At 40.4% G+C, this 25016-nt stretch overlaps 1 protein-coding gene across 1 annotated transcript; it reads right to left on the bottom strand.

Moving 5' to 3' along the window:
* Positions 1-4333: 4333 nt before the first annotated feature.
* On the bottom strand, positions 4334-23540 carry LOC129202990 (immunoglobulin kappa light chain-like). Its single transcript, XM_054816797.1, has 6 exons — positions 23262-23540; positions 22829-23141; positions 13177-13223; positions 7675-7965; positions 6157-6231; positions 4334-5410 (listed from the first exon to the last, which is right to left on the bottom strand). Exons 1-6 carry the CDS (start codon positions 23302-23304, stop codon positions 5277-5279), a joined length of 903 nt encoding a protein of 300 aa, XP_054672772.1. The 5' UTR covers positions 23305-23540; the 3' UTR covers positions 4334-5276.
* Positions 23541-25016: the final 1476 nt, after the last annotated feature.

Here is a 25016-nt window from a genome sequence, read left to right as displayed (position 1 = left end):
TCACTGTGATGAGCTAGGCTGAAAGACTCTTTGCTGAAGAAGGGATTTTTGTTCCTGCCAGACCTTTGTTTTGGAAAGCACCTTCAGAGTGGAGTGGGAGTGCTGTCTAGCTGGTACTCTGCCCTTGAGCTTGTCTAAAGGAGTGTGTCAGAGCTCAGCCGTCACCCCTTCCTAAAGCTTTCTGAAGGAAGAGGATTCTTTGCTCAAGGATTAGAGGGCAGCAGAAGCAGGAGAGCCAGCCCTGGGGTGGAAGTATTGATAACCTTTCATGGCCTTTGTAAGCCTATGTGCACGTTCTGTGTGTTCTTCCTTGCATTAAGGAGTTTGCTAGCATTTATTTTGCAAGCTTTTATGAAGGTGAGAAGATATGCTTTGTACCTACTAGGAATTGGAGTATATTCAAGACAGATGTTAAAAGCTTTATAAGAGGCATTAGAGCTTGATAAAACAGAAACCTTGCAGTATCTTGGCATAAGTGATTTACAGCTCCGTCTAGGGGTGATGAAGCATCAGGACAACGATGTACTAGTGCACTGCAAATTAAGGACTGATTTTGGCACAGGAGATTCTTAGGAGGGTGAAAACTTCGGTTACAGGAATATAGATCACAAATTAAATACCCTGCTTACCAGGCAGGCTGCTGGGGCTGCAGGTACAGTCAGTCTTTCCTGTGTGGAGATTCTTGAAACCTTATGCAGTGGCATGATTCCTGGGTGTACTGCAGACTAAAAACACACTAATGACTCAAAAGGAAAAAGTATTTTAGTTAAATGAAACAGAGACTCAGTGATCTAGTTTTGGTTGCTGGTGTATTGAGGAGTGTTGGTGGAAACGGTGCTTTCACCAAAAAAGCAGATCGAAACTGCAGAACATAAGCTGTTAATATTTTTAAGAGGAGGTACAGCCTTTTGCTGTGGGTATAACAGTCGAAGATTCAGAAAGTTTTGAAAGACTTTATACTCACTCTGAAAATGTTCTCTTTCTGTTTGTGTGTGACTGTACTTGAAGATAGAAATGGCTGATGTTTCTGACTCCCCCTCCTTCTATTCCTCCTTGTCCTCCCTGCCCATGTGCATGAGTTGAACAAGCTAATGCGTTGTCTGTCGCAGTTTAGCCAGGTTAATGCCTCGTGTTGCAAGTGGTGGCGAGGGGCCTGTTACTGGCATTGCTCTGAGCTCAGTGAGCTGCCCCTTGAGCCCCAGTAACAGCTCGTGCATTTTCTTTCTGCTATTCTGCCCCAACTGTCAAGCAAATAGTGTTGGTTCAAGCACCCTTTATGGCTATGAGGTATGAAATTATAGTAAATGATGTGAAAATGGTTAAAGACTTCATATTAAAGGTGAAGGGGCTAGATATGAAGTCTTGGTTGCTGAGTAATCATTCTGCTAGTAGCATGTAGAAAATCAGCCTGGAAACAGTTTATTCCTATTGTTATTTTAGAGTTTAAGCCTCAAAATGATCAGCAGTTATGCTGTTCCAGGAAAGGAAAGGAAAAGTCTCACTTGCAACACAGTGCCTCCCGCAGGAGCTGTCTCTGGACACGTAGCCGTGTGACCACCTACGCTTTCTTTTGGGGGCCTTTGAGCACTTTGTCACAGCAGAGGAGACCTGTAGTGCACTTTTTGTAGCGTGCTTTGTCTGAATATGAGAGATGATTTCCTCATTTGGGGAATTATGTCATTTATTTTCAGGATTATCTTGCCCCATGCATTCACTTTGCCACAAATGGCAAAGCTCCAGCTGGGGGAGGAATTAAATTTTCTTGAGAAAGTGAAGCTTCTGATTTGAAATCTTCTAGTGCTCATTGGGAACAGTGGGGTGGCCTTTTCTTTTGAGCCTCCCTGTTTTCAGTATCAGTTGACTTGACTCTCATCTTCATTCATCCTGACTTCTGTGAAAGAAAATTGCTGGGGGAAATTGTTGGAATTTGGGAACTGTGGCAACAGATCCTCTGGCTGACTTGCTGGTGGAGCTGCTGACAGGAGAATTTATTCATTAAAAAACAAAGGGAATGGTTCCCATGTGCTGTAAAATTTCACTAAGATGTGTCCTCTTGGCATGTGTGTATTAGGTTGCCTCCCAGGTGGTATTAAAATATTTGTCCAAGATGTATTCAGTAGTTCCTGAGGTTAATTTTCCAAGAACTAAGTAATTACTGGAAAATGTTGTCTTGTGTACCTTATCAAGAGACTGGTAGTACAATGAAGTAAAATTTATCTATGGTAGAACTGCATTTAATGATTGTTTGGGCTCAGTAGGTAAAACTTGGCAATTGCTGTTGATTGTCATTTGATCTATTTCCCTGTAAATATCTATAGGTACAGAGGAACAAATTCTCAAACTATTCCTCTGAGATTTTTTATTTCCTTGGCATTTTCTAAGTGTCTGCTGGTCCCCCAGCAGTTTCAGAATCTCAAACTGAATAGTCCACTATATGAATCTCTCTTAGCATTTATTAGTGTTGGTACGTAGTATCAACAGAAGTTAGCTGTTGGCAGACTGCTATAATCCTTATGCAGATCTTTCTCATTTACAGCTGCATGTGAGAAGAATCCACGAATAGTTTTCCATATCACCTATTGTAGGTTATTTTGATAGTTGACAAATCAATATTCTCAAGCATGTAAGTTGTTGTACAGTATAGGACAAACAATTATTCTAGCATACATTGCAAATCCTTTTCCACAAATAAATTTGTGCTGATTACTCCTTTGTGCTTTCATGGCTAAAGCTGATCCCATTCTGTCTTCCTTTCATTAGAAGCGCTAGATTGCTGGTAACCATTTCTGTAGTATTTGCGTTAATTCTGCAACAGGAGTAGAGCAGCTGTAATGCTCATACTCGCCGAAGCTTGAGATCACTGAAAATCAGTTTTGGTAAAATATGTACTTGAGAAAACATGTCTTTCAAGTGTTAACAAAGTCTTGACAACAGAAGTTTACACTTAATAGGTAACCTCTAACTCTGGCATGCACTTACGATAAATAAGACTGCAAGTCCTGCAGACATCCTGCAGCACCCATGTTTTTGTGGTAGCTGTAGCCCCTACACATACATATCACAATCACGCAGTTAGACCAACATGCACAGTGAACAGCGAGTTTCACTGTGTTATTTACATGTAACTTAGGCATGTGGTTTTTATCACTTTGTATTTCCATTAGAAGGAAATGGTTTAGAAGTATACTGTGGTAAAAGACAGGACGGCTGTGGTCTAACTGTCCTCAGCTTATCACCCATTCTCATCGCAGCCCACCTCTTCTGAACCAGTTGTGACTGGTTCAGTTTACAGGGTTTTTCCACTAAATAACCAAACCTTCCTGCAAACAAACACCCCAGCACCCAGAAGCCTTAAAAATCCACTTGTCCTCTTATTCGGGCTAAATAAATAAAAATTAAAAACTTAGTATGAACAATATATGTCTGTATAAATAAACTTCAGGGACATGCGAGCTGTTGCAGATTGAAAAGCTGCAACCGTGTACTTGAGAAACACCAGAAACTGTGAGGTGATAGCTATGCTCAGCATAGTTTAGGGTTGCATGTAGGCAGGGGGGTTTGTGCAAAAAGCTTAAAAAGCTCTGTTTTCTATCTGTTTTCCTTGGCTGCATGGACTGCATCTTTCAGTTTCATGTATGAGACATGACAAGTGGATTTGGCGATCATTTTAGTGAAGGAGATCTTGGTTCATTAATGCAATCAAGCATTTCTCTAGCAGGGATAAAGGTGGGGGAGACTGGGACAGTAATATTGATGATGCTACTGAAATCTACAGTAACTGCATTCCAAAAATACCTTTATAGCTATTTTATTTCACTTTGATTAGAACTGAACATTAACAAAGAATAGCATGGGATATCAGCTGCTTCTCAAAGAGGGTTTGACTAAAGACTAGACATCACATCTTTCTTCACATTGAAGACTAACATGACATTGAAGGCAGTAATTAGTTGCATTGGCTTCAGTATGCAGATTGTAAAATAGCTTGTAAGATATGCTGTTAGTAAAATAGCTGTGGTTGTTAGAATTGAGCCTGACTCATGTTCTCCTTTGCTTGCAATGGCATGAGCCCTAGAAAGCAGTCCTGTTGTAACAGCACTGCATTTCCTCCTTGCTTGTCTTAGCTCTTCAACAGAAAAGATGTAGTGAGCTAGATTTTATTGTTCTGTGTAAAAGTGTTCCAGTTTAACACATTGAAAAGCAGAAAACTGATGGTTTTAAGGATCTTTGATTTCCTGAGGAATTTATGCGAACAGATAAATGAATCAGCTTTCCTAGCCATCTTGGTGTGTGCTGTGGAAATGCTGGAGAACAAACACAGGCCTCACAAATGCACCTGGAGGAAAGCTTTTATTGCCTTCTACATCATTACAGATACAGTGAGATACAGTGAGAGTAAATGCTGCAGGCACTTATCTTTAAACTTATGGCCTCAAACTGAGCAAACGCTTTACCCCAATATGTCTGCTTCTGATTTTTCCAAAGAATTTGAAAGGAACTGATTTGTGGAACTTGGAGATGAACTGTTCAAAGTCCAACATCTGAGAATTTTTTCCTCCATTGTGAAAATACTTTCTCTATCAAAGCTTCAGATTTAAGGTTTTGCTCAACTTAAAAAAGGTATCTCTAAACAAGATGATGTTCGTGATCATTACAATTGTTTCCTTTCTTGAAAACTACGATGTGCAGGTTTTCAGTCTGTGTCACAGCGCTGGTGTGGGGCTTGGGGGATTTCTTCCATCTCTGTACATGTGGACCTTAGAATTGCTTTTATGCTCGTCTAACTTCTTAATTCAAAAATATTATGTTCACTTTTAAAAATCACATTTAATTGACTCTTAAAGCACACATCTCTAGAATATTTAAGTCCTGATTTTGTGGGTAAATGACAGTTGCAATAAATCATTGAAGTTACAGTGCAGGAATGCTCCTAATTAAGCCTTAAGCGCAATGACAAAATGCGTCTGTGCTTTCAAAGCCCTGTTAATGTGAGTACCTTCCTGATTTTGCAACACAGACTCTGGATTAAAATCCAAGGTATGTAGCCTTACTCCTATTGTGCATCTCCATTCAATACTCAGAAAAATTAAGAAAACCAGACTGATATAAAAACACTAGCAGTAAAGCAAAACAAGACCTATGCACTAATGCCAGAAAATTATTCTGGGATTTTGTTGTTGTTGTTACATTTAACACTGAGAGCAGGGGAGTCTATGTGGATAATATATAGCAAAGCAAATTGAATACAATTTTGTAAGCCTTTCCAAAACCAATGTTTATGCTTTCTTTCCTTGGTGCTTGTTTGGAGACCACATTCTGTAGATGAAGAAGAGTACGATGAGATAGTACATGGAGCTCTTCAGAAGAAGGACGATGTACACTAAATATGCTGTCCTGTGCATTAAGTGATCTGTAACAAACATAAGACAGAAATGTCTTGTTTAGTGTCAACATTGCACAACCGCCTGAAAGACTGGTAGAACCAGGACTATGTAGTCTGTTTACTGCTGCAATTGTACTGATTCTAGTGGACAGTGTATAAACAAATATAAAGTATGACTGGCCCTTGAGCAGGTTTGCACTGCTAATAAATTCTAGAACAAACAGGTTTCTTAGCACTAGACTGCCTCTCTGTGCCACTGAGCTATTATTCCCTGCAAAGGTAAGAATATAATTCTAGTGCTTCCAGCACTGATTACCAGTAGCACCGTGTTTGCTTGAATCATTTTGTGCTGGATTTTTTGAACACAAGTGCTTACGATTTTGCCTAAATCCCCACTCAAGCTAAAAGAAAATTTCTTTGCTCTGGCAATTGCTAGGCTGATGGAGCATCAGCTGAAGCCTTGGGCATTTAACTACTTCAGGTATTTAAAAAAAGTGGCACTTAATGCAGGCTAATAACCTAGTAACCCAAACAGCATCTGTAGCATCCCGGTAAAGCTCCTAATAAAGGTAGGAGAGCCCCTTCTTATAATCCTCAACAGAAGTTGATTCAGAGTAGCACCAAAGCATTTTTAAGTTGCAGACCCCAGACTTAAAAGATTTCCTGTACGCTATTTAGAAAGATTATTTTCATGATGTTCTGAGCATATGTAGCAATACCTAACTCATGCATGACATGCATTACTTTCCCACATTTTAATGCGTTTTAGTTACCTCTATTAAAATCAGTGCCATTTCCAGGATATGTGATGCAGTTCTCTTCTGGAGCTTTAGGCTTTGTAGGTTCTACTGGAAAGAGAGTTTAAATGCCCCAATTAGGCTTTTCTTTAATTTTAACAAATGTGAATTGAGAAATAGGGAAAAAAAGAGGAAGTACAGCAACAGTGAGATGGGAAGTTAGTATTAAATAACAACAAAAAAGATGTTTAAGATCTGTCTGCAGAGATGTTCACAGGTGGGATTCACTTGCAGAGAGAATTTGAAGGGGAAATATGCTTGTAGAGAAGTGACTGGGTATTTGTTGCCCTAAGCGGGAGGTTTGCCTTTGCCCTTTTAGGGATGTGTCCATTAGGCTGTTCCTTGGCAGTGTCTCTTTTATTTGGAACTGAATTCAATTTGACCACCTGATCTCATCTCTGAAGTAGCTAGAGTCTGTTTGCCTTCACAAAGTACTGTTATTAGAAATACAGAATAATTTACATCGTAAGGGACCTTAATTAGTCTGTTACTTAATGGTTGCTCAACACTAAAGAATAATCTTGAAGAGAGCATGATCTAAGGTTCCCCTGTTGGGAATTTGCTATTTTGGTGGTGGTTTGTTCTCTAAAATAAACCCTTTTTGTGCTTGAAGCAGTGAATTTGTGTTTGTTCTTGGTTATGGTGTTTGTATGCATTGATATACGGGCTTAAAGACATCCGTATTACTTCCCTAAATACATCCTCCATCTAAATAAAATTTACACATTTTTTTCAGAATATATTTTGAAGATTGAAATGTAATGGTTATTTATGGCTATGCTCTCACTCATTGGAGTTACATTAATTGATAATAAATTGAAGAGATTAAAAATATTAATCTAAACCAACATAGGCAGATTTTCTTAAAGATATTACCATGATTTTAAAAAATTGCATTGATTATAGGTTACTTTTTTCTTTAAAATTGCATTTCCTTTCAGAATTTGCTTTGCATAATTTATTTTTCCACAAATAAATGAGATCTTCTTTTCATACATGGTTATTACCTCACAATTGCTGGACTATGAGTAAATAATATATTTAAACTTTGCTCTACATTCCCAGCAACCTCGTTTTTAACTCCTTCATTTTTTATAGCCATGGCTAATGTCAGGGGGGTCTCAGAGGGACTTACACCTGTATGCCATGGGTAACAGAGAAGTAATACTGTTCTCAGAAACTTCTGTGGAGACTGTAAAGTAACCAACATGGCTCAGTGGAGACCTTTTGGACCTATGCTAGTTTACACATGATGAGGTTCGAGAGAACTGCTCTTTGCCTCTTACAAAGGGACTTTCATTTGCGGACTGTAGCACAGGCTGGGTTGCTTTTCCTGGGAAAACTTTGGTAGTTTCTCCAGATATGCATTTTAGCTATTGTTGTGCCAAGGAGCACATGCTTCCAGGAACAGTAATAGAGAGCATTATTTCTATAATTTTATTGCAAAACCCAAAATTAATATGTAGAATGAAAATTTAAAAATTTAGTATATACCATATGCCTGCTTTGAATCCTGTTTCCCTTCATGCTCGTATTTGCAGAGATACTTCTTGTCTTTGTTCTCTGCTGGTACAGTTAACCAGCTGCTGATTGAGTATTTGTCATCTTCTGTAGCCTTCCAAGCATCTCCTTTTACTACGTTGTCTGTTACCTCTTTTTCTCCATCGTTCCATGTCACCCGAATAACATCTGGGTAGAATTTCTCGATGAGGCAAACATACGTTATCTGATCTCCATGTTGTTTCCTCAGGACTTCAGCATTTTCTGGTGCAGAATTTCCTTTGTCTGGATTGGTTATTGGAGAAAAAAAATTAACAAAATAGAGAGTTGGAAGATCAATAGTGTACAGCAAATAAATATGCAGCCAAAAAATACAAATTCTAACAACCTAAATGTCTTATTAACAAATGTTTTAGATCTCTAATTTGTTGTGAAATACTTAGGATGGGAATAGAAATGTCTCATGTATGAAAGGAATTTTAGGTAATAAGATGGATGAGTTACAGCTGTTTCCATCCTTGAAGTAAAAATAAGTTTTTGGCTGAGCTGGACAAACCTGGCATTCAAACAAAATTTATATTAAATATTATTTCAATGGACCCAAATGGCAAGTTTTAATCTTCAGTCAAAACCAGTTACAATACTATATAGAATAATTGGGAATATAAAATATGACTTTTAACCTTATTTTAAAATGTGTTATTTTATAGAGAACTAAAATGAATAGAGGCTTTTATGAGTATGGTATGGAAAATCAAGCTCAAAATGAGAAGACAGGACTCAATTCAAATATTCTAAATTCATTTTTAGACAATATAAAGTCTTCCAGAGTCTGGACAGTGTTTGATCTAAGCTTTGATACTGTGCCATGTGCATGGAGAAACATTATTTAAGTCCTAAATTGTTTAGTGAACACTCATTCATGCTTCTTGTCAAGGAGCACATCCAATAGAGGAAGACTAGAGTAGACTAGATCTACCTTTTAAAACTCTTAATACTGGAGTAGATAAAAAGTATCTCACAAAAGATTTCTTGAGTATTGTATTAGAAAAATAAATTTAAGTCTGGTTACTTAAAACCTTAGAAATCTACTCAAAAATGTTTGAAAAATTACTTTTGAGAAATATTAAGAAACTGAAATATTGTTGAAGATATTCATAATCTCCTTTGAAAGTGAGTTTAAAAACTTCAGGCAATTACGTGAAAGCCTATATCCCACAGCCTTCCATGCAGTACTGCTGTCTGCACAAGTCTTTGACAATTATTAAATAATAGTTCTTGAAAGAGCTTTGTTCATTTAGTTGATAAGAGGAATTTAATATTGCTTTATAATGTTTATGCAAAAACAACTACATGAAAATTTTGTCTGAAGAATGTTAAAGGTATACCAGCTACTTTTCAAATCTTTGCGGTTTTATGTCTCCAGTATAAATCTCCACTGCTAATTAATGAACATCTATATAGAAAAGCTTTTTTAAAAGCTGATATTAATTTTATAATTTTTTTAAAGGCAACAAAAATGTATTGTTGCTACTTTTTCGAAGACATCCTATGTATTTGCAAGGTGAAGATCTTGATAAAGACAGAAAAATGGAATCACAAAATGCTCTGGACCCCAAAGGTTGGCAGTGCTGTTCCTTTAATACTAGATTTGTTTAAATGTTTGAATTAACACATCTGAGAAGGAAAAACTGACACTAAACTAAAGCAGAAGAACGTGCTATATATAGATAACATTTCTATATCCAAATAGCATATCTATCCATACCGGGGTTGTCGTAGGTGATGTGCTTTGTGAAACATGCTAAGTGTAAATATACATGAGTATATTTTAAAGGAAAAGTGAGCCATTTCCACAAGCTAACTGTAGGTAATCTCCATTTCATTCTCCTCTCTGGATTAAAGCATACATTATTAGGAGGAGTCCAAATCATTCAGATTTTGTCCCTACAGAGAAAACATTTTGATATTATAAAAGTGGATAGTATATTTAAGTCTGTTTTAGTTAAACGGGAACTTCTGCAGTGCGTGCATAGCCATTTTTTGTGGGCAATCGTTTTTGTCTATGCTTAACTGCAAGCAAAGACTAGATACAGTTTTCAAAATTGACTTTTGTTATATAGAAGGGACTGCTTAAGACTATTTTTTTAAGGCAGCAGAGAGATTTTAGGTGTTCATCTCCTTACACCACTCTTTCTCTTTGGATTCCTATGTAAATATCCACCACTGAATTTGAGCAGTTACACGCTCAGGGTTTAAAGTGTGGTCTGGCTGAAGGGTACAGTTTTCACGTATTGTGAGAAAACACATTAATATAAATATTTATTTTTGTCAAAAAGCTTCCACCTTTCTTTAAATGATCTGGCTATTCTAGAGCAATCTTCTGTATTGCATCCTCCCCTAAAACAACTCAGTGATTCTTTGAAGTATTTTGTACTCGTTTAAAAACAAAGGTGACCAAAGCATAAGGCTGTCTACCTTCAAAATGATAACCCTTATATTATGAATTTTAATTTCTTAATTTTGGAGATTTGTCATTGAAATGAAGATGTGGACTGAGTTCTGTTGTACTAGAAATAAAATTCCTAACAATTTTATGGTTCTCTAACATTAATTTAGGGGTTAATTTTATCTTCTTCATGTATCAGTCCTCCCAGGGATGCAAGATTAAATTAATTTCTAAAATGATTTATTTGTTCCAGAGCTGTATACTTTCAGAAGTAGCACCTGCCCCAGTGCACTCTGCAAAGCCTCATGACTGTTTTTAGATGTTTCTTTTAGATTTTCAAAGCTTAGTAAATTAACTTGACTAATTTCAGTAGGCCACAATGTAATTGTCTAGTTTGATGTTATTCTCTTGGATTATTAAATCTAATTAGAGAGACAGAGAGAGACGCTTCCAGCTACTAGTTCATCCTGCCCATTTTAGAGACTTCTATTAAGATGGAATAGTTTCCACCTCTGGAATTGCCAATGTCTTTCCATTTACCATAGAAAGACCCTGGGTGCTTAGCTTAAATGAAACACCTAAATCACATCGCAATACTGAGAGAACATATTGCCTGAATAACTGCAACTGTGCACATGCGTGGGAGAGTCTCATGTACGCACACAGGCAAATGGATGACAGTGGAGAACTGAACAGATTAAGCTTTGCACATATACATCTATATATATATATGTTTCAATGTGAAAAAAACCAAAACCCTCCATAAACTCTAGGTACATTTATGGAAAAAAGGGTGAAAACTTGTAGAACTGTCTGTAGATTTTGAGGTATTTTCATGCTGATCTGTAAAGTCGTGGAAGTCAACAAGACAGTTGATAAGTCAACTGGCTTTTCTGGGCAAGTGCTCTGATCCTTTCTGAAGAATTTTAAAGTCATGAGCTTCCGCTCCATTGTCTTTTTGTTGTTGTTGTTTTAGTTAATATTTCAAAATTTTTTCTGTTTACTTTGTTAAACAGTTTTCTAAGGCAAGTTTTAAAAGGTGCATAGTCCTTACTTTTTAAAATTATATATATAAGCATGTACAGATATTTCTTAAGCTAAAATCTGTCTTTTCTCTCTTGTAATGATGCAGTGAGTCTGCAAAACCCTGTGGAAATAAAATTCTAGAGTTAGGCTCATAATCAATGAGCTGTTAACAAATTTGGGTTCAAAACACATTTTTACAGATTAACTGGCAAAAGTTTCCTTAGTGAACCCCCCCTATAGTTTCTTTTTAAGTATCTCTAAATAAGATTTATAAATAAGGTCAATGTGAAAGCTGAAATTTGAATTCTCATTACTTGGATGATGCCACAAAATTAAGTAATTTTGTCTGATACTCAAAGCCCGTCAGTTCCCCTTCAAGGCAGCGGGAGCTGAGAGCGCTCAGCACACTCAGCTCGTGAATAGCGTTCTCACCCTGCTTGCCAGTGACTTCAGGCATTATCATTGATAATAACATAGTATAGTCCTGACCTACTGTGAGCCTCCCCAAATACCTTACAGAGCTGTAGACCTTCACTCCACAGTATTCCCACTACAAAACTTAAAAAAAACCAACAAAAACAAACAAACAAAATCTTTCAAAACACTTACTGGAGACGATGAGTTTTGTGCCAGAACCAAATATCTTGTGAACCTCACACTGGTACATTCTCTTATAGAAACTGCTTGGGACGTTTTGGCCAGACAAGGACAACTATTTAACATTTACAACTTGAACAACTATCGTATGAACAATAAGAGTCTATTCATTAGGCTACGTGAATGTAGAAAATTTGAATTCAATCTCAGCTAATGCTGTTATTCCCAAAGAGCCTTTAGTGATGCGTACTTTAAATTCAGTTTCAAGTTAATCTTTGCCATCATTTGTTTAGAAAAATATAAAAATAAACCAAAACTGTTGTTGTCCAAGGCATTCATTGAGGTACCATATTTCCTCTAGATTGTTTTTACTAGAAAAAAAAATTTTTTTCTGGGTTGGTGAGCATTTTTGACTGCACAATTGAAAAATACACACATGCTAGACCACTGCTTAACTGAATGAATGCAGGGCAGTCCTGAACAGCCCTGACTCCTCTCAAGCCCAGTGGAGGGGCATTTACTAATTTTGGGCCTAATCCTCTGCCTGTTGAGGTTACTGTAATCTGCTTAAATGGATGCGGGATTGGGACTGTTCACCCTCAAATCCTGCCATACTTGCCTGCACAGTACTGTTGCAGGTAGTCAGTATCAAAAGGCAACATCACATGTACATCTGCGTTTGCTGTAGAGAATCATCAACTTCCATCATTCCTGTCCATGTCCTTCCCCAGGGCCTTCTGGCTTCTCCCCAGGGAAAACCACGTGCACCTAGCATGAAATCCTGCCTACGCTGAAACCAATGGAAGGTTTCCAACCGTCCAGGATTTCCCTCCATGTTTTAATCTTCTGATTATTTATTGTCTGCCTGCAGCTAACTGGTGCTGCAATGCATCCCAGAGATCTCAGTTCCTCTTGGCTGGAATAAATCAGCTTTGTTAGGACAAATCCATGGGGAAAGACCTTCCCCTTGACCAAACAGAGAGATGCAGAGCTTCAGCTATGATTTAGGGGATCTGTTGGCACTCACAATGTTTTCCTGTATAGCACCTCTGTTCCCCCTGCTCTGAGGCCAAGGGGTGATCTACAGCCGCGTTTCTGAGTTACCCTGACCCTGCTGCTCTGGGCAGTAAGCTTTGCACGAGGGAATGACCTGATGTAGCCCCAAGTATCCAAAAGGAGTTACATTTCAGCTATTTATGGTTTATGCGAAGTTCTATAGTTTACCCTGACCCCTCTTATACAAGCATTTGGGTGCTAAGGAAGTTAATTCTGCTACTGCAAAGTCCATGTCACTTTTCTCTATTATCATTTTAAATCTGCGTTTTAATCTGTATTATAATTTTAAAATAGCATATCACATTCCCTCTCCTCTAGATTTTGGATTGTCAGAATAAGCATATTTTCTTAAATACTTAAAAACTTACCGGAGACAATAAGCTTTGTGCCAGTTCCGAAGACTTTGTAGTATTCACTGTATACAAGTCCTTTGCAAAAAGCCATCTAGTCTCAATGTTCTTAAAACCTCGTTTTGTGTCCCAGCCTAGCCTCATTTTCTTATTAGAAATGCACCTGTTTCTTTTGATACATTGATTTCTATAATTAAAACTTTACTTACGAATTGGTGTATGGATGAACCTGTGTTTGCTCATACAACAGACTTCGCTTACGTTCATCTTTCAGGTTTAAATAAATTAACTTGCATGTACACAAAAACGAAGGATTATAACGCTTTTGTATATAAGTGCATGTACGTCTGTGTATGAATATATATCCTACAACAAGAACCTAGCCCTGCATGCTATCACCAATTCAAGCCGGTCTTTTTGGGCCATGGCTTTAGGATAACAGAGACCATTACGGAACAGGGGAATGCTAACACTGAAACCTGTTGGTGAGTATTGCCTTAAAAGAATCGAATAGTGAATTCATCTTCATGCCTGTGAAATCCTTGATATTTTAAAGCTGTTGGCAAATGTTCCTATTAATATTAGTCATGGTAAGAGGCTTTCACTCAACAGATTTCTTTTGAGTGGCCACATCTCCCCTTATTTATGTCTTACAGCTCCGTCCTTCTGCCCTAACGCTCGTTTAGACTTTCAAGTCTACTGGGTTTTGATTCAGGGCTTTGTGTTTTTCCCCGTTAAAAAAACCCCAAACTAATGCATACATTAATCTTCACCGTTTTGATTTAAAAGGGCAGAAAGTCAGTTTAATCCAACTTCAGGTAATGTATAAATGAATTTAAGTATAGTCTATCTTTAGGCAATGTATGTTTTATAACACATAATTACAGAAAATAATTGTAGCTTTCTGAACTCTGAACTTCAATGCATTTGCTGAAAACAAGGTAGATACTTCAGTAATATTTGAGATAGCATTTAAAGAAATCAAATACTGCTGCCATAATTGCTGCTATGAAATGATTTCCTAGAAATGTAAGTAGATTGTTCCTTTTATCACTTCAAAATAAGTTAGCAATATGCTTGTGAGCTGCCAGGGAGACCCAGCTGCAGCTGCAGCAGAAGAGATGGCAAAGGGAAACCAGCCCCGTGCTGGCTGAGCAAGCCACTCTGCTTCTGTGCTGATGGAAGAAAAATGGATTTTTTTTTTTAAGAGGTTGGTTCAGTCTTTGGTTTAGTCTCAGCTTCCCTGTTGTAACCTTGTGAGTGCCTAAATTCCCTGGAAAGATACTTAGGGGAGAATCCTCTACTGCCAGTTTATGTTGGATTAATAGTCGTGGTCTGCTGTAAGCTGCTAAATACTCATCTATTCCACCGAATGCCAGTGCCAAACCAGTCTCTCAAACCCCAGCCCTGTTCTGTTACCTGCGTGACTGTAAGTCTCGAGCAACTTTCTTTTGGTCAGAACTATTTAAAAGAGACCAACCAGAGCAAAATCCAGTTCATTCAAAGTTGACGGGGCTTTGGCTCTTCGTATATGTGACTCTTTCAGTAGAGATCTGGGAAAAGATTCTGTTCAAGCTCAAACCCTGATGATTCAATTGAATTAATGCCACTTATCCCAAGTCGTTTTTTTCCATTTCTTTTCATTAGGAGTAACTTACCGAGCTAATATTGGAAATCACCTCTGAAAAGTCAAGCTGTGATGAAATGCCTGATCTTAAGCAAGAGGTACATACAGCCCTTTTATTCTATTAATTGGTTAGGAACCTTGGCCCACATAAAGACAAAATCCTGCAGAAGTAGAATGATGACTGAAAATCATTTATTTTAAACTGTAGATACTAAAAGCATGGCAACTACCTGATTAACAAGGTAAGGATTTTCACTAAAAACAACACACTCATCCTGACACGCATACTTCTATTGAATTCTAGTTATGATTTACTTAGTCTTTCTGATGTAAATCATTAAAAGCAATCTTTGCTTGATATGCTAATATAAGTTTATGTATTTAACCAGGCTTAAAACATTTGATAGCAATAGTTCCTTACCCCATGGTTATGGCATTTAAAGCACGTTTAATGGGAAGAAGAAGATTTTTGTCCCTTAAAACAAATGACTGCAGGAAAAGGCAAGAAATGGATTGCTTCTTCATAGGTATGTTATTAAGCAATAAGAAGCGCATTTGGAGGTACTAGTTTATTTCTACAGCTAAACGGCTGTGTACATGACAAAAATGATTAGGTACAAGTTATTTCACTTTTGCTAGCCTAATTTGAAAAGGATTTTGGAAATGGCTGTTGCATATTGCTCTTTCTGTCTGTATGGGGAAGAGGTTTTCTATATTTATACTTAATTCACAGCTGCTTGAGTCTGTGCTGATTCCTTCAGTACAGATAGAGGAAAGTACGAGGGCTCTGGAAACTACTACATGCCTCTTGCCTCCACATTTCCAAGTGGCTCAGAAGAGCTCCTTTTCAGAAATGTTTGTGATCCTAATCCCCTGCGTTATAAATACAAGGCTCACTGTAGGAGTGCCAAGCTGGGGACGGGAATCCCGCACAAGGATGGTGCCAACTGAGGCTTTAAGCCGGCTGAGTCCCCTCTGTGACACTAGGACACTTACCTATATGATGACCCCAAGCTCCTATAGCTTATTTTATGGAAAATATCATGTGACTTACCTGACACAATGAGTTTTGTACCGGAGCCAAACACCTTGTTGTAATAACCAATCACAGTGAATAAAGTCTTTGCAATAACAGTGCGGCTGTGTTATATTTAAATGGGTAAATATTTTTCTTTAAAGAAAAACAGATTTGCTGTATAATCAATTTTTAGGCACTAGAAAAGTAAAAAAGGAGCAGTTTCCTAAACAAAAAAAAAACCAACCCAAAAAACAGGTGGAGGTTTTGGAGGGCATGCTTGTTATTAAAGGATCAGGATTCATCTCAACTAATTTTAATCTTCTGAAAGTTTAGATGAATGGTGCAGATTGAGCACTGTGGCTCTGTCTCTGCTTTCTGCAGAGAGGCAGCACCAGAAGATCTATTTGATCAAATATTGGCCAAGTAATTTGTTCCTTATATACCCCATAAAATCAAACCTACAATTGGTGAACATTATGCTGAGATCCGAGCAGCACAAGACCCCCAACCAATGTTTTTGTTGTCAGTAACATGAAGGAAAACCATATCAGATGCTTAGTTGAACCAAATCACAGGCAAGTATCAAAGCACCTGAAGTTTACTTGAAGCAAAATAATTTTGATAAGTATGTCAAAACATTTTGAGTTTGGTATTCTTCCTTAATAACAGTAATAACTGATAATAAGCAGTTTCTGCAAAAGCTAGGAAGAGAGCATAGCCTTTCAACTATCATATCTTCAGGCAGTTCTGGGCATGTCTCAGATAACTCCTTTCATTTGGTATAGTCAGGCATAGTCCTAAAGCAAAATGTTTTGCTTTTCAAAGAATTTGAGTAACCCAAAGATTTGACACTTTTCTCTCAGAGTGAATTAGAAATCTCACAAAGGTCGAATATGCATATTTAAAGACAAAAATATCTTTCAGTTCTCCAAATGCTGTCTTTGCCGTATTGAAATTAATCTTTAAAAAGAAAATAATAATGGTGTTAGTTATACATCTGTGCTGCAATAGCTGTTGTGTTTCCCCCATTTCATACATAAATACAAAGAACCTATGTTGTGCTTTGCCTACAGAAATGCTGTTTAAGAGGAAAATCCTGCAAATCTAACTGTATTGAAAAGCATTTCAGAAGTAGTTAAGTTTTACATTTCATACTTACTTGAAACAATAAGCTTAGTTCCACTTCCAAATATTTTGACATCAACATCCCACAGTCTGATAATGCTTAGCAGTATCTCCTGCACTGCCCTTTTCTTGCATAGGCTACAGAAAAGGCCTCTCTGATTTAGAGGTTGATGATAAATCTGAACCAGTGCAATAGCTGAATTTTCAACATGGACTAGAGTGCCATTTTTAGAACGATTTTGATTTTTGTAGTGAGTAAAAACGCAGGTTTTAAACAGAGCATTTTCTGAGAAGAAAGCAGTGCTGTGCGTATTTTATAACTATGTTCTAACCCTTTTAGCTCTGGGATTTCTCTAACAAAGATCTGTTGCCTCTGCTCTGCTAGGTTTTCTCTGAAGTCACCTCTTTTTACTGTTTTAAGAAGAAATGCAGTTACATTATGCTTCCCAAAGGAAATTAAGAAAGTTTACTAGTTATTTGTTGGTTTAAATATACAGGTAAACAATTTTTCCCCTAAGTGTCCTATCTTGCAAATTACTTATTGTGTGAAAGTACCTTAACTAAAGTTTCATGCAACTCATATTTGGAAGCCCATATTTTAAATGCAAAGTCCATATCCTCAGCTGACGGCCATGACTAAGTTCATGCCTTTGGTAAGTGGTTACGCTGCCATCGTCCTGGCAAAAGCAGCTGCCTCTACACAGGCAGAGTTTAATTGCACATTGCAGCAGAGAACATTTTTGGTCAGAGGCATGGACAACATTTTAAATTTCTCTGGAACTCTCCTCTGCTTGTTACGATGTGACTTAGTGATAGTCACCTTGTATTTTCTGAGCAACGTATTATAGGCATCGCTATGTACTTTATACTGAAAACAACATTCATCCTATTGATTGCATAGCCTCACTACAATTAAGAATAATACAAATGCAAAAGTAAACCAGTTAGTTACTTTTAGCAGGGCCTGGAACGAGAAAGTTACGGCATTCCAGGCAATTTTCCTTCCCAATCAACTTTGAACCATCTCTATCAACAAGAAATTTTTTGCATTTGTCCCTTGCTGTTCTGAGAGTAAACTGTCAAGCAGTTTGCTTTTCTTTTCCCAGAACAGCAATGAATCCATCCCAACATTTAAATTTTTACCTCTCCTCATTTCTTCATCCCCCTGTCCTTAATAAGTATTGAGGAATTGTTCTAGAGGTGATCTCTCCATTCACGAGGTCAATATGTTTATTGCCCATCAACCCACCCAACTAGGGCACCACGCACAGTTCATGGCTAAAACATAGTTTATCAGGCAGAAATTAGTTTTCCTGCAGTCTTTCATTCTTAATTATCTGAGAACCTGAATGACACTGTGAAAATCAGATCAATAATAATAGTACTTACTAGAGACAATTAGCTTGGTTCCTGTGCCAAAGTATTTGATCCAGGTCCTCCACACTATGTTTTGCCTTTACAATAAGCTAACGTGGTCTCTTGCTGTGCCACTGATGAAGAAAATCCCATTTTTTTCCCAACCAGCCACAGGAGGTTGAGCGAAGGGCTGGCCGTTGGGAGGATGTCAGGAATTTCAGACTTGCACCTGTTGTTCAGCTGATATCTAATGCCCTTCGATATCTAATGCCCTTCGGAGCAAATCTCTTTCCTGAAGAGTTGCAAATTTGTTAGATAACCCCTCTGCTTAATGCCTAAGAATTAGGTGAAGGTTTCTGTTCCATTTTAGACACACAAATAGTTTGCGCATGTTAAAACCCACATACCTTCAGGTGACGATCCTGCTCTTTCCCAAAGGGGTACACCCTCTCTCCCCTGCAATAAAGTGACATCAAGTACTACTAGCATGTACTTTATTTTTAGTTGTCTTAATACAATTTGGCAGAGGGAAAGGAGGGAGAGCCAGCACCATAAGCATCGTGAAGGTGTCTGTGTGCTGCGGGTTGCATCTTCTGCCCCGGTATGTGGTTATTATCTGCACATCTCCTGGAATGACTCCAGGCTCTGCAACAGCAGCTCACCAGCATCTTTTTGTATACTAGCTGATGGGAGAAGGCGGCTTTTCCCCTTTGCACACGGGTTTCTTACAAAACAGCAAAAGATAACATCAGAGGAGTCACCGCTACTGTCAATCTAACAGCCTCCATGCTTAGTTTGCCCTTTAAAAGAAACTGAGTTTGAGTGCTCCTGGGATCTCACGTGGCATACCGACTGCAAAACAACATTGATAAATTACAATTTGTGGCTGGAGGGAGGAACTAGACTGAGGGTGAAGGTCTTTCAGTTGAAGTAGGTGTAACAAAAGCAGTTGTCTACTCTGAAGGCTCCTGGGCAGGAATCATCGTAATCGCAACCACAAAGCAATGGCAGGAGTGGTGTAGACAGAGAACGGTACCAACCAGTGCTTTTCCTGCCAGGTCCTTAGACACGCAGTGAAAGGATGCCGCCACCATCTCATCTGCAGTTGCTGGGATCCTTGCATTATGGTCACAACAGTGAGTAGCTGAGAGGTCTCATTAGAAGAAACAAACTGAAATACTGCGTGTTGCAGACAGCTTGTCTCCTTCCCTTGTGTGATCTGGGCTTGCAAGTATGAGGAGGACAAAACTAAACTGTAGCCATGTGGGCACATAATACATATTTGAAATTGTTGTGTCACTTTTTCATCCAATCAGACTAATAGTCTGTAATGAGTTACGCTTCAATTAACCAAGCGAGGAGAGCATCAGGGTAACACAGTAAAGGACAATATTAAGGAGAAGTTTGATGGTAGAGAAAAACCTCTGTGGATTAATTTCTCAGGCATGAGGGTCAGCATGCATTTTGAGGCAGTAGCTGGGAGGGATGCGTTGTGAATGAGACATTAAGTATGAAAGTTGTTCTTAACTATGGAAAGCTCTTTTCTCTGTTAGTAACTTTGGTAACTCTGTCTCCAACTTCTTGGGTGATTCCGCTGCATCACTGCTATGATGAACACCAGTGAAACACAGACAGTGATAAGCAAGAAGATGGGGAAAGGGACTGATACAGCTTAAAAAAAAAAAAAACCAAAAACCAACCCCCCCAAAAACCCCCACCAGCACAAAAATTCCCACCTCCAGATCTCTGGAGGAATACATAGAAAAATCGTCCTCCAACAGCTGCTAACTTTTAAGTGAAAAGAAGACTCTTTTTCCTTTGCTTAAAATGTTACGAACCTTCAGCCTAAAGGTCTCCATTTCAGTTGTCTTTGTCAGGCCAAAGGCTTTGAAGAGCTCCAGCAGAACGTACTGACCTATTTCCATGAAAAACAATATGGAAAAGTGCCCCTTTTCCATTCGATAAATCCTTGCAACCGGTTTGCTGACATGCTTGAGTGAAAAGGAGAAGGTGGAATGGAGAAGCTGGGTTAGGTGTTGGACCTTCACAATCCCCTTTGCACTTTGCACTTGCTCAGTCAAAATCTCTCTTTGAACAGGACAGTTGTGTGGGTCAGCTGCTCTTTTTGGGCAGCAGAGAAAGGTTTGGCCTTTCTGCAGCTCCTGTCAGATGGAGTGAAGAAGACGGGGCGGTGGCACAGTTACAACCTTGTGGTTCAGACGTTAAGGGAGGGGCTTTTTTTTATTGCCTTGATGATCTTAGAGTTTCTGTAACAGTGAGGGTCCCAGTAGGCGCAGTAGTAAGTAGCAGCATCGTCTGGAATTACATCTTTTATTGTAAAAACACACCGTTTCTGGCCAGAAACTTTTTCAACCATGTACCTGTTTGCTTGAAAGCCACTGTCAAATGAAGCTGTCCCTGATGAAAAGAACAGTAGCCTCTGTGGAGCTTTACCCTCCTTCTGTTGATACCAGTGTATGACAAGGCCATCAAAATTTTGAGAGACATATTTAAAGTCACATTCCAGACGTACACTTCCTTTAGCCTTGGTGATGGATATAGGGCTCTGCATGGGAATTTCTTGCGCATATCCGTCTAGGAAAAAAAAAAAAAAAGAGGTGACATGATGTAATTAGGTGGAATTGTGGGATTTGAGGAAGGTGCCTGTCAGCAGAGCCATGGGTGTCTGTGAGGAGAGGTAGGAAAATAGGGAAGGACTTACAAGAGCAAGCGGCTGTGGCCAGAAGCGCTGCCAGCAGCAGCATGTTTGCTTGTCAGGCTCTGCTGTCGTTTGAGACTCCGAGGAGAAGGAAACCGGCCCTGGTGCAGCGTGAGCAGTGGTGCATGGGAGGAGGAGGGGACTTCCTTGGGTGCCAGCTGGAGACACTGTGTGTCAAGGCAGGGGAAGGTGTCCCCTGAGCTCCTGCGGGGAGCAGTGGGAATGGGGGAGTGAGTGGGAAGGGAAGGGGAAGGCAAGGGGAAGGGGAGTCTCCCCTGCATGGAGCTTTGCTCTGTGGGCCGACCACGGGTGGCTGTTGTGAAGCTCGGGAAGTGCCGGTTCCCAGTGAGAGATCCAGAGTGTGGTAGAGGTGGTGATACGACTGGGGATGGGGCTTTTAATGGTCCACATCAATTTTACGATCATAAAATGGGCACAGTGATGCCACATGCTATGACGAGGATGAGCCTGGTTCAGGAAACTTTCTGACACCATGACAGGACCACAAGGGAAGGGTCCCTGAGAAAAATATCAAGGCTGACCGCAGCACTGCAAGCGCAGGAGTGAGGGAAGCTGGAAGCCACTGCAGACAGAAGGTAGAGAAGAACAAAAATAAAGACGATTCACTGAACTAAGAGGAAACTCTTTGGAAAACTGCCATGAGATCCTATGAATAAAGACAGCACATGACAGTACCAACTTCTGGCTGAGAGCTGTGTGTCACACCACTGCCTAGCCCTGAAGGTACCAACAGGATTCAGTGAAATTAGTGAGCGCTTGCGTACTAAACTTCACATTGTGTTTAGGACTTTCAAGACCTGGGGCGGATGGTATTTAGTGTTAACTTGCACCCTGCCTAATCTTCTTTCTAAAGTCCCAAAGCTCATTCTGTGTGATGGTCCAGCATTTCAAGTAGGCAATAACACCCTTCATCAAGAGAAGAAAAGCTGAGGAGTAGGCGTATATTGGGCTAAAGGCACAAGCAAAAACTATTCCTCTCAGGCTCTTCTTTGACATGCTTGCTGTGCCCAGGGCCACATCCTAACTCACTGCAAATTTGAAATAAGGCCATCAAACTTGACAGCTTCCTCAAATCGTCTATCTTCCAGAAAACCCTGTTTGTCCTATTTGCCTTAACATGAAATGAAAGAGGAGGATGGTTCTAAGCAGCGCATCATCAGCTGTGGTAGATAAGAGACTGTAAATCTCTGAATTATATTGGTCCGTGTGGGGTTTTGTGGTATGCAAATTAGGTAAACAATTTTTCCAGGCACTTAGAGGTGCTGACATGTGGAGCAGGCAGACTGTAGTGGGGAACCTTTTCTAAGATGTGTTAGGTTGTGGCAAGCAAATCGTTCCCACCACGGAGGCACTTTCTTCAGCATGTTGTCTTTCTTTTCCTGCCTTCTCTTTCCTTTGGGAGAACAGTGGCTGGACTAGAAAATCAATGCAATGTTTGCCCTGCTCCAGGGCCACCAGACACCTGCCACGGCTGTGCAAACAGCACCAAACAAGCAGGTCAGTTTCTAGTATTTATGTGCTAATTCTTCAGGCAGTGAAGATTTCCTTTGCCCTTAAAATAGTAGATGTGTGTTTGAAGACCGGAGTGTTAACATCAACCCAGACTTTGCAAAGGACAATTGTGCTGGTCAGCTGTTCTTTTTGGGCAGCAGAAAAAGGTTTGGCCTTTCTGCAGCTCCTGTCAGATGGAGTGAAGAAGACAGGGCAGTGACACAGTTACAGCCTTGTGGTTCAGATGTTAAGGGAGGGGTTTTGGGGTTTTTTTATTGCCTTGATGATCTTAGAGTTTCTGTAACAGTGAGGTTCCCAGTAGGCGCAGTAGTAAGTAGCAGCATCGTCTGGAATTACATCTTTTATTGTAAGAACACACCGTTTCTGTCCAGAAACCTTTTCAACCATGTACCTGTTTGCTTGAAAGCCACTGTCAACTGAAGCTGACCCTGATGAAAAGAACAGTAGCCTCTGTGGAGCTTTACCCTCCTTCTGTTGATACCAGTGTATGACAAGGCCACCAAAATCTTCAGAGACGTCTTTAACGTGACAGTACAGGCGTGCAGTTCCTTTAGACCTGGTGATGGATATAGGGCTCTGCATGGGAATTTCTTGTGCAAATCCATCTAGGATTAAAAAAAAAGAGGAGAAAGTAATTAGGTGGAATGGAGGGATTTGGGGAAGGTGCCTGTCAGCAGAGTCATGGGTGTCTGTGAGGAGAGGTAGGAAAATAGGGAAGGACTTACAAGAGCAAATGGCTGTGGCCAGAAGCGCTGCCAGCAGCAGCATGTTTGCTTGTTAGGCTCTGCTGTTGTTGAGAGTCAGAGGAGGGTGAAAGGGAGCCCAGATGGGGAGAGTGTTGTGTGGGAGGAGGAGGGCACTCTCTTGAGCAGCCTTCAGGGGCAGGTCTTCTGTGCACAAGCAGGTGGGTCACATTTGTAGAAAATCCGCTGCAGGCTGGCAAATGCTGAAATTGGTTAGAAGGTTGTAGTCCCATTGGGTTTTCAGGTGAAGGTGAGAATGATTGTGTCCCTTGAAAACGTGACCCTGAGAGCCACTGAAACACAGTTGTGAGGGAGAGCAGCTCCAGCTGTGTATTGGGCATGAAGGTTTGAGCCTGGAGGTCATGTTGGTGGGTGGTGAGTACGTGCCATCCCCCAGCGGCATGTGGAGAGGTGCCGAGAGCCCGAGCAGACGGGAGGTGTTCAGCCACTCAGTTAGGGAGCTGCTTTTGCTGCTGCAGCTTAGTCACCCAGCTGCGGCACACCCAAGTGCCCGGGGTGCCCCTGTGCTGGTGCTGCCCTCCACCGAAGCAGCTGGAGCCCATCAGCCGGCAGCGACTGGGACAGCTGCACCTTGGGGATGTGCCTCCGCTTTGGTGTTGAGGGTGGGAGGAAATGCACAGCCGCAGGATTTCTGTTTCGAAGCTCAGATGAGATGCAAACACTTCTTGGGAAGGAAGACTGGAAAACAAAAGCAAGCCCGGAGAGGGCTGCTGTGAGCAACCGTTGCAGAAGGGGCATTTCACTGAGTGGGGCTGGTGCCGTGGGACGCTCCCCTGTGACTGGTGATCCTGGGCTGCAACTCGCCCGGCGTGAGGGAGATGAGCTGCTTTGGCCTCCCTCCTGCTGGCTGTGGCCACATGCAGCAAGCCAGGGCTAAGCACGTGTTGCTAACCGGCCTGGAAAGGTGCCCGTGCGCGCAGGGCTGCAGGGAGAGGCAGGCAAGGAGAGACCCCTGCCTCTGTGTGTTGGCGAAGGAAAGGGTCCCTCTCTTCCCAATAAATAACTGTGGGAAAGTTTCCTTAGCACTAGTGGGTGCATCCTGTCATGCGCCGTGGAATTACATTTGTTCGTTCTAAGTGCTCACTGATTTGATTGTCCTCCATGGAAGACCAAGGGTGCATCTTCCCTGCTCCAGGCCTTCCCTGTGGTCTCAGGGGCCTGGGATTCCTGAAGGCTGGTCTTAGAGGTGAATACTGAGGCAAGGAAAGCATTGAGTACCTCGACTGCTTCCAGGTAATCTATCCCCAGGTTCCCTGCAGGTCTCTGAAGAAGTTAACGTCTGCTCTCCTGAAGTCCAGGGTTGTGCTTTTTGCCCTGCTCCCTTCTCTCAGCAGCCTGAGCTCCACCAGCTCACGGTCACTGCAGCCAAGGCTGCCCCTGACCTGCACACCCTTGTTTGTGCGTAGGAGCCCCAGCAGAGCACCCTTCCTTGCTGGCTGCTCAGTCACCTGTGTGTGAAAGTTGCCATCAACTCATGCCAGAAACCTCCTAGATTGGTTGTGAGGAATCCTGACATCCTACAATGTCAGCAAAGAAGGCAAACTGTCCTGGATTTAATATCTGAGGGCACACATACTACAACCTATTTTGCAAATAGTTAAGGAGGCCAGAAACCTCTATGGCAAGGCATCACATATTCAAGTCATAGCAAAAGTCCAGCAAAAACAATGCTGAGAGCCCGTGGAACTGGAAAACCACCACTATGGAGGTATTTGT

This window comes from Grus americana, chromosome 2, assembly GCF_028858705.1.
Source record: "Grus americana isolate bGruAme1 chromosome 2, bGruAme1.mat, whole genome shotgun sequence".
Lineage (NCBI taxonomy): Eukaryota > Metazoa > Chordata > Aves > Gruiformes > Gruidae > Grus > Grus americana.
This window is presented reverse-complemented; position numbering and strand designations above follow the sequence as displayed.